The sequence below is a fragment of the Populus nigra genome, chromosome 4 (assembly GCF_951802175.1).
Source record: "Populus nigra chromosome 4, ddPopNigr1.1, whole genome shotgun sequence".
In the NCBI taxonomy this organism is placed as follows: Eukaryota; Viridiplantae; Streptophyta; class Magnoliopsida; order Malpighiales; family Salicaceae; genus Populus; species Populus nigra.
Window position 1 is genome coordinate 7,105,868 of NC_084855.1, and position 10,231 is coordinate 7,116,098.

General features: G+C 33.3%; 1 protein-coding gene and 1 long non-coding RNA gene across 4 annotated transcripts; one reads left to right on the forward strand and one right to left on the reverse strand.

The window, feature by feature from the left end:
• Positions 1–292: 292 nt before the first annotated feature.
• LOC133691372 (uncharacterized) lies at positions 293–3,545 on the reverse strand. 3 transcript variants are annotated; one of them, XR_009841649.1, is made up of 5 exons: positions 3,237–3,545; positions 2,931–3,024; positions 1,549–2,392; positions 753–1,413; positions 293–633 (listed from the first exon to the last, which is right to left on the reverse strand). It is a non-coding gene; the product is annotated as an uncharacterized LOC133691372 (long non-coding RNA). The 3 variants fall into 3 exon arrangements; XR_009841651.1 differs by having other exon boundaries at positions 1,549–1,838; positions 2,935–3,024; positions 3,237–3,542; XR_009841650.1 differs by having other exon boundaries at positions 1,549–1,838; positions 3,237–3,542.
• Positions 3,546–4,106: 561 nt separating this feature from the next.
• On the forward strand, positions 4,107–8,208 carry LOC133692169 (probable protein phosphatase 2C 9). The gene is made up of 7 exons (XM_062112906.1): positions 4,107–4,230; positions 4,420–4,510; positions 4,613–4,767; positions 5,394–5,633; positions 5,738–6,014; positions 7,418–7,572; positions 7,708–8,208. The coding sequence occupies exons 3-7, from the start codon at positions 4,729–4,731 to the stop codon at positions 7,846–7,848; spliced, it is 852 nt and encodes a 283-aa protein (XP_061968890.1). The 5' UTR covers positions 4,107–4,230; positions 4,420–4,510; positions 4,613–4,728; the 3' UTR covers positions 7,849–8,208.
• The last annotated feature ends 2,023 nt before the right edge of the window (positions 8,209–10,231 follow it).

Sequence of the window (10,231 nt, forward strand, 5' to 3'; positions counted from 1 at the left end):
AACAATATTTTTTCGTTTAAAAATTATGACACGTGAAAATATATTATCATATATTCATAATGTAATTATTTTTTTCATGTTAAAAATTAACTTGAAGTTATATTTGCAATGTAAACAATATATTTTTGTTTTAAATTAAAAAAAATCATAATATTTTGGAATACATCCATAACATTAATATTTTTTTATTATATTGTAAATTAACTTGAAATTTTATGAGCGGGAAAGTACAGGTAATAGGATTAGTTAAACATTAGACAATCAAGAAATGCAATCCAAGTCCACCACAGTCTTAGCCATGAGCGATTGTATTTGCTTGCTTGTCAATTTATCATCGGCAAGGACAAATAACATGGAAATTTTTCACCAATTATTCTCATAAATTACATGTTAACAACTAACAAACTCATCATACTCAACAATTGGCAAACACATAAAGGATTTAACTAACTAATCTACCTTCTATAATTTCACATGATAAATCCTAATGCACTAAAACTTAACCGAATGCAGCTGCCAACAATTGAGGATTTAACTGTCAAATTACAGAATTTTAGACTAATTATATGTCAAATTACAAGAATTTAAGCATGATATTGGCAATCATCTTGTCAACACAGCCACCATATTAATCTGCAGATGTAATTATATGACAAGAAATAATAAAAAAAAAACATGTTAAATAACATATGACATTCATATTAACTACATTATTTAAAAAATAACATCGTGCATAAGAAAACAAGACGTACCTCTCGATCTAAACAGGTTTATTCGCTCATACATTCTTTGTATCCATTTAAGCTTCTTTTCAAGATCTCCTATATTTGCCCACATTTCTCTCACCCGTCTTAAACTCAAATACTCAGTAGTAAAGCCATGAAATTCATCTCCTATGGTAACTTCTTCAATGAAGTGAAGCTCTGTCATAACCTCATGAATATTACACCATTTCCTATCCATGCTAACAGATGTTGAATCGCTCTTGGTGGACATGCTGTCAACTAGTTGATCCCAACATGACAGCAGCTGTAATCCGATTTTATAAGGCTTTTTTCCTATCTTGAACCTCAAAATATTCCTTTTTATTTTCTCTTGCCACAGAATTGTGTGTTACTTTTGCTGGACATTTTAACCCCACCAACTATGTTACAAATATCATCCGTAAAATTTGGAATGCCATCCTCCTCAGAATCACTGCTTTCTTCTTCCAAATTAGGCTCATCAACATTGGCATTGTGATTGCCATCATCACCAGCATCATCATCACACAAGACTTTGGAAGATCATCACACAAGACTTTGGAAGATGGTGCCCACGCATACTGTCTAGTAGCAACAATGTTTGAGAAAACTTAAACCATAAAGATGGTTCGATACCAGCATGCCTAGACTTTTTCGCTTCTCTTATTTCCTACATAAAACAAACACAATTAATTAATGTGAATTTAAATAATTTAGGAATTACTAAAATAATATCAAAAGAAATTAAAGATAAAGGATCATGGCAAATAACCTAAATTTTTGTTTTCCACCACTCATCACTTACAGAGATAGTTGCTAATTTGCTACTCCAACCAACACTAGTTTCAGAAATCAGCTCTATCCACATCCTCCAATTCTTTTTGTAGCCATCTCATTTGTTCTTCAGTTGTGCCTTGGTGAATACACGGTCAATTTGTTCTTTGAAGGATGTCGATTGAGATTTCCAACCAGCTTTATTGAAATGAATATTTGGTCTCATTCCCATGTCGTTGGTCTTGATGTAAATATCACAAAAGATACGCAACATTTCCTTAGTCTAAGTAACTTTATCCATAATTTAAGGACCTTTCATTCCTAGTTCGATAACATATTTGAAAGCAAACAACCAATGTCATTTTGTTTAGACAAGAATTTAAGTATTAGCTGTAAGATTAAACACTAACAACAAATAATAACATTAACTAAGTAAGAACTGCAGACCATATAAAATGCCTTTGTTATGGAACCGAGCCCTTTCCCTCTTAAAAAGAACAAAACAACAATAACACAACATGCAAACGCTGTATAAGATACACCAGTGATTATATAATTCTACAGTTTCATTAATGAGCAATGACTAATTCGAAAAGCCCCTTGTGAGTTGATGATTTCTTAGCTTTATTAATCCATGATTATGACATGTGTGGCTCCTCACTAGTCACGAGTCAACAAAGACCATCAAAATTAAAGGAGCAATCATCCCTAGTAGCTGCAACAAAGTTTAACGAATGGTGAACCTGAATTACCTTAGTTATAATCATATTTTGTTGTGGGCCAACACTCATAAATATGTGTTTCAAAAGCAGATGATATCCAATAATGCACAAGCATATTCAAACTGCTCCCTTCTTGTTCTTGCTTTAGTTTTCCTTGTATGACAAACATGTAAGCAATTTAAATATCAAATTCGTTTCTTTCAGACCCAATCTCTTAGCCATTAGTTACAAGTAATGAAACACAAGTTGACTAACCACAATATGCAGCCAGGGGCAGGGACTAAAAAAGTTCACAATCCATTCGAAATGTGGGACAATGAGCTCATGTTAAGCCCATTTGTTGTCCTACACACTCACGGGGTAGGTCCAGGACACCATAACATTAAAACTAGAGGTCTACAGTGAGTATGGAAATAGAGCATGTTGCCCGCAACCTCTGTCACTTATCAATGTTCTTACTTTGAATCTTAGCATGGATAAAACGAAATAAAATTCTGGTTTTTGATGAGATGAAAAAATCAATTCTATAAATGAATCAAGTTTGAACATTAGCTTGTTGCAATGATTGATATGTTAAAGATTTAGCCTAAAATATAATGTAAATAACTCAATCAACAACACCCTAAGTTTCAATTTAGTGTAATTAAAATAGATATTCAGCTAAAGATTTGTAAAGAAGCAACTACATTACCTACTTCACAACACCTTTTCTGTTTGTTCTTTGTAGTTTTCGGGCTATTCTTGTTATTGAGCCTCCACAAACAACACAAATCTGCAGATAGCTTCTGCAACAATGTACATGCAAATATCAGAAACGAGCACACTTCTAGTTAATTTTTTGTTTTTTTTGCAATGACAGAACAAGGAGGTCCCAAATCTAGGTTTTAATTTTGAAGACAAAGAAGGAAAAAAATGGTCTCAGTGTAGGAGCTACAAAAAATACTGATTCAAAACAGTTTTTTTCACACTCAAATAGATCTCATAGATCATTCATTACCTTAGAGAAAAGAATCGGGCATGATCAATTTTGGAAAAGTAATAATTTTTTAAAAGAGAAAAAAATAAAGGAAAGAAGATTAATTTTGAGAGGAGAGGAGAGGATCGAAGAAGAGATGGATTTGCAAATGCCCAGTCGAAAACTATTGCAAGGTAAAGGGTGGCATGATATAAAGATGAGGGTTATTTTGGAAAGTTCTTTTTGCAACAGTTAATTTCTCTCTCTTCTGATACTATACGTGTTGTCGATGGAGGGAAAAAAAATTGAGGTAAGAACACCCGCAAGCTGGTTTGACAAGTTTTTCTTGAAACTGAGCTTCAACCTCGATTTTCGATGGGACCGGCTTTTAAAAAACACTGGTTTAATTTTAACCAAACATAAATTATTTTAATTCCTCCAAAATTTATCCGCGACTATACTCTCTCAAGTACCATCTAAATATAACTGAGAAGTTAGCTATGGTGAATCACCATTTTAGCCCCTCTCAAGTGTGTGGAATTAGAACCTGATATGCGTTGGATTAAAAATAAATAAAATTTGAAGTTGACCGGATTAAAATTGAACAATTTAACAAGTTGATATAAACAAAATCTAATTTGATTTTTTTTTTTTAAAAAAAAGAAGAGAGTTAGGTTTAATTGATGGAATAAATTTGAATTAAGTTACTAACATGTGATGTAACCTGAACATTGAATCAGGTTCTGGCAGACGAGTTTAATAACTTATCCCCTGCTGGTAATAATTTCGATCCCAAGACAAAGAAAAGGAGAATAAGTTTTTTGGTCGCCGAGTAATTTTGTGCAGGGGGTGGTGGTGTACACGCACAACTACAAAACCGAGAAGGAAACAAAAACAAAACAGTCGAAACAGCGCAAAGTCAACAAGAAAGAAGTCTCTGATATACCAAGCCCTTTTCTTGTCTTTATTGTACTCTTATTTTCTCTCTCTCTCTAGCATTGCAAAAAGACTCCCCTAAAGCGGTCAGAAAATCATCGTATAGGCATCCTTCGATTCTTTCCCTTTCTCTCACAATTTTTTTTTTGTTAATTATACAAATAAATTCCTTTTTTTTTTCTCTAGAAAAAGATATTGCGATTGTTCTCTCATCTTGCCTTTTTTTCCTTTCTCTTTCGTTCTTTAGCATCGTTTTTTTTTTTATTCAATTGCTTGTGCAAACTAATAGGTAATACAAACAAGAAACCAGCCTTTCCTCACCAAACAATAACCACAAGGAAGCTAAACCCATTTTGAGCTGTTAATTGGATAGTTCAGAGGTAATTCTTTCATACCCAGTCCTTGTTTTGACTTGTTTTTTTTAAGGTTTTTGTGTTTTTGTTTATAAGGGTTTTTTGTGTTTGTTCTATTTTTATGATCAGGTTTGAAATTCGATGGTTCAGATACTGGATTTGGGGAGGTGGAATCTTGAATATTGAAAGCGGATGGTGGTAATTTAATTGAACAAGTTGGAGGCGGTGTGCATAGTCCTGTTTCTATGGATATGTTTTGCTGTTTTAGTCCTTCCTACTCTCAGGTAAAAACTATTATTTATTTCTTGGTGTTCATTATTTTCTGTATGTGTATGTGATTTTTAACCTTAATTCATAATTAGGCTGTAAGAATGGAAGTGGAACATGGGGCCAAACGTGTGATAAGCTATTTCTAAGTGGAAATTTTGCACTTTTCGTATAATTTTGGGATTTAATTTTGAATATACATAAAATAACTCATGGCTGAAAATTTGTTGGTCTCATAGAACCGATACTTTATGTTTTCGTTCTGTCAATGTTTACCTACTTGTTTCATGAGTTCTTCGAGGATCTAGAATTTACTCTGTAGGTGTGGAATACACACTAACTGTTCCAAAAAAGTTGTTTTACTAACGGGCTTGCAGTATCAAGGTCTTCTATGCAATCCCGAAAGAAAACGCAGTTCCAAGTTTTGCCATTGTTTCTCATTAATATTATCTAGCATCTTTCAACAGTTCAATTGCTTGCATTGGAGAAATACATTTTACACGTATTATTTCATTTAGTGCCGTTCCTGAGTGCTATCTTACCTGAGTTCTTTAGTGAACTAGAACTCATTTTTGCTTGCTTTCATACTTCTATCTGGCTTCTAACCTTGTGTGATTTATACTGAGATTGTTGTTACCTGTAGCTTGTAGGTGGGCGATCGTCATCTAGCTCTGGTAAGGGGAAAAATCATGAGGGTTTGATCAAGTATGGTTTCAGCCTAGTAAAAGGGAAAGCTAATCATCCAATGGAGGATTATCATGTTGCCAAGTTTGTGCAGATTCAAGGACATGAATTAGGGCTTTTTGCTATTTATGATGGTCATTTGGGAGACAGTGTGCCTGCATACCTACAGAAGCATTTGTTTTCCAATATTCTAAAGGAGGTTTGGCTTTGCTTCAAAACATTTTATCCGTGGCCTAATGTGTTGGTCTGCTTTACAAATAACGTTGGAATACTTTCTAACAATTCTTTATTTGATCACTCTAGGAAGAGTTTTGGGTTGACCCCAACAGATCTATCTCAAAAGCCTATGAGAGGACTGACCAGACAATTCTCTCTAATAGTTCTGACTTGGGGCGAGGAGGTTCTACAGCTGTGACTGCAATCTTGATAAATGGTAAGAGACTATGGGTAGCTAATGTTGGAGATTCAAGAGCAGTTCTTTCAAGAGGGGGGCAAGCAAGACAAATGACCACAGATCATGAACCCAACACTGAACGAGGCAGCATAGAGAACAAAGGTGGCTTTGTCTCAAACATGCCAGGTCTTTTCCACAGAAGCCATTATTAGTAATCTCTCTGTTTGAATAACTGCTCTTCTGAATTTAATAGACACTAATGGTATTCTTAGGAAATTTTTGGCGACTCAGTATCTTCTAATATTTTCAGAGGGGAGCGCCTTCTAATATTTTAATGGCTTTATAGTTTTGCTGTTTATGATTTTTGCATGTTAATCTATAATTTCAAAGAATAAGGCAAAATTTTTATTTTTTTTAGATGCTCATTTTTCACCATTTTGAAATTCTCAAGCAATTGAACCAGCATCATCCAAACCCAAACAAGACTTCAGGATGATGGATTATCTAATTAGGTTGAATTAATGCAGCATTCAGACTGTAATAGACAATTTAGAGTTCACTGGCTGCCACTTAACTTTGATCTGCATGAAAGCAATCTTTGAAAATAAAAATAGGTATGCTCAAGAAGAGAGGAGCTGCGGCACCCCCCCTGATCGCCGGGGATTCATCTTGGATGAGTATTCACACACATATTTTTACATCATTGAAAAAACCTTTCCGTAAGAATTTTAGTTTACTTATTATGCAGTGTTCTGCAGGTGAGGTGGTGCTGAAGCTTTCATGCATATTGTTCAAATTGTTTTGCTTTTGGGTGTTCAAATCCTTTCTACATTTAAGAGCCACCGAATGCTTCCTTCTATTATCCTATTTTCTGTAATTTCCTACTATCTTTAGGCTTACATGACCAAAGTCTTTTAAGGTACTTTGATACCTTGGACATTAAGTGACTGGTTACTGATTTCTGTTTCTATTGAGAATAACTAACACCTTCAGAACATAAATTATTTCCCTCACTTTCTGAATGTTTTCTCAACAACCAAACAGTCCATTCTATACCAAAAACAGATACAGTGACCATCTGCATCCAACAGACATATTCAAACTTCAAATTCAGTTAAAGATGTGAAAAGGGATGTAGTTGCTTTTGAGATGAAAATGAATGTTTTATTCAATTAGAAAAATGGTGCAAGTACAAAAAATTATGTTTACTCCCAATTTTTTAACTCAATTTGATGAAGAGATTTATTTTCCCCCCCTCCAAATATGAGACATTCATGGTCCTTTGGTTAATTTGAGACAGCGTATGAAAATGATCTAACTATGAGATGCAGTTTGCTTTCTTCCCCTGTAGTTTCCATGTAACCAACTGCAATGCCAGACCACCTCGTAGCTGCTTATATGGATGAGCTGGAAGTGGCTTGGTGGTTTTCATGTTATCTTTCAAATATTGACTGCTTATTCTATTTCTCGAATCATGGTTGCTCAGTTTTACTGTTGCTTCAACTGAACAAGGATGATCATGGGTTTGGGGATAATACTTGCAAGTTACAGTACTGTTGATCTAGCTTCCATTTTGAACTTATTTCCAGGAGATGTTCCTAGAGTTAATGGACAGCTGGCAGTTTCTCGTGCTTTTGGAGACAAGAGCCTTAAATCACATCTGCGATCTGATCCTGACATACAAGAAACAGACATAGATAACAATACCGAAGTTCTTGTACTTGCAAGCGATGGTCTTTGGAAGGTGAGTCATTTCATATTAACTTCATTTTCCATGTTGAGTCAGTGCTTACTACCGGGACTGGCTAAAGAATTTGCAATGTGCTTGTATGAGAAAGAAATCCATCAAATCTCTCCTTTTTCCCATGTGAATATACAGGTTATGTCAAATCAAGAGGCTGTTGATATTGCAAGGAGGATCAAAGACCCACTGAAAGCAGCTAAGCAGTTAACAGCAGAGGCATTAAAAAGAGAAAGTAAAGATGACATATCTTGTGTTGTTGTTAGATTTAGGGGGTAGAAATCTTTGAAACAAATCATTGTTATCCAGGTGCCAGGATATACCTATTATAAGAAGAGTTTCTTTACACCGGTTACCAGTTTGTGGATCAGACAAATGGATAATACATACTTGGCTGGGATACTCCTCGGGTTCTCCAGTGGTTTGGAATTTGCTGAAGGAAAGAGAAGATTAGAAAGGATCCCCCATTGTAAAATTATTTTATTGATTAGGTTCTGGTGTTTGATATTGTTTGATTTCCTTGTGGAAGTGGTTTAGAACATCTGGTGTATATTGTCTTCTATTCTCTGCCCAGAAAACCTTTCATGTATCTTTGTTCTGATGAAGAATATGGTCTTGATTGCGATTGGAGGATTTTCACTGAACGTTTACTACGAAGAGCATCTCTATAGCTATGAAGAATATGGTCTGTCTCCAAGTTGTTCAGGAGTTTTTGAATTTATCACGGCAGATCTTCTATCCCAAGTTCTGCACCTTTTGGAGCTGTCTTGGCTCTCAACCAGGCTTCTTAATTTGATGTTAATTAAAATTGTACAGCTTATTTTGGTGTCAGGTGTTATTTAGGAAGTTTGATTTGTGTAGGTAATTGGATGGTGCTGGTTTCATTCAAAGCGCGTACAAATTCAATAAATTGCAAAAATAAAGAAAGTGTTGTATGTTAGGCCCTCGCCATGTTGCATTGTACCGAATTATGCCTGGACCGTTGTAATTGTATGGTTATTAATAAATTATGTTCATATGTTGTAAAATTTGTTGTTTTGTTATTTCAATTGAAATGATTATAAGTCACACAATTTGTTATGAGATTTTCTTTGGTAATTTAATGTCACTGAAAGATATTTGAGAATATGATCGATTATAAAAAAAAACTCAAGTGCTAATTGCTAAATGATAAAATTAAAAAAAAATTAATTATAAAAAAACATAAAAACAGACTCGAGTTTATCCAAGTTAGCTTGTCAAACATGCAATTTAATAATGAGACTATAATAACGCTATATAAATCAATTTGAATAAAATAATGAAGCTTCAATATCAGATAACATGATATTAAATGGTAAAATTAAGAAAAATTCAATCTAAAAAAAATAAAAAAATCTCGGGTTAATCCGCTAAGACCTCAACTAGAGAAATAAGATTAAAATAACCTCATAGAAAAAAAAAAACATGAAGCTCAATCCCTAATTATCTTATTATTAAAGGATAAGATTAAAAAAAACCTAAATAAAATATCAAAGTCAACTTAGGCATTGAAGTCAATCAAGGCTAATCTTCAAAACCAGTTATCCAAGTTATGAGTTTGAGATCAATCCTATAAACGACAAATATGAAAAAACCACGAAACTAAATATCAATCAACAAAATGATGGGGGTATAAAATTAACAAAAAAACTTGCCAAATATGTAATCTAATAATAAGATCGAAATAACCTAGTAAAAATCAAATTGAATAAAATAACAAAGTTCTAATTTCAGATAACACGATGTTCAATAGTGAAACTAAAAAAAGTTCAATATAAAAAAACATTAACAAAAATCCGAGCTCGCTCATTTAAACCGTAGCCCGATACATGAGATTAAGATAACTCCATAGAAAATAAAGTGAGAAAAATCACGAAACTCAATCCCCAACTAACCTAATGTTGTAAGATAAGATTGAAAAAAAATCAATTAAAAAAGACCTAAATAAAAGACTGAAGTTAATTCGGACATCGAAGTCAACCCAGACTAATCTTTAAAATTCATGACCTACATTATAAGGTCGGGACCAATCTTATAAAAGGTAAACCTAATAAAAAAAATCCACAAAACCAAATCTCCGATCAACAAAAAAACAAGAGATGAAATTGATAAAAAAAAATAATAATTAAAAAAGGATAAAAAAACCAAAATAAATAGCAATAAAAAGAAAGATAATCAAATTTGATATAGAAATAAAATGCTCAAGGAAAAAATTAAAAAACAAATACAATATAATTAAGAAAATGATATAAAAAAATAAATATAAAACAAAAGAATGAGGATTAAATTCGATATAAAAAATAAATGAACCATATGTAAAGGAAAAAATTGAATAAAAAAAATCTAAAACAAAATAAATAACAATTAAAAGAAGATTAATTAATTTTGATACAAAAAACAAATGTGAGGACAACTCTTATTTTTGGCATGACAATGTGATTCTCAAAGAGAGTAGAGAAAAAAAAAAGGAGGACAAAAGAAAAACTCGTCGGAGCTTAATCAAGACACTATCGACATACATTATACCACTGAAAAAAGCATGGCGAGAGGCTCCAAACATAGCTGCAAAAGCTACCTTTTGGGCACTAGGAGACTCTGTACACATAACTTAAAGACTGTGAGTGTCTTCCACATATTGGCA

What these genes read in the sequence shown, in the direction of transcription:
- LOC133692169 (XM_062112906.1), top strand. Translation starts at nt 4,729, where the DNA reads ATGGATATGTTTTGCTGTTTTAGTCCTTCCTACTCTCAG. An exon ending in CTTTGTCTCAAACATGCCAG is followed by an intron (nt 6,015 to 7,417) that starts GTCTTTTCCACA and finishes ACTTATTTCCAG; the next exon opens with GAGATGTTCCTAGAGTTAAT. An exon ending in CAAGCGATGGTCTTTGGAAG is followed by an intron (nt 7,573 to 7,707) that starts GTGAGTCATTTC and finishes GTGAATATACAG; the next exon opens with GTTATGTCAAATCAAGAGGC.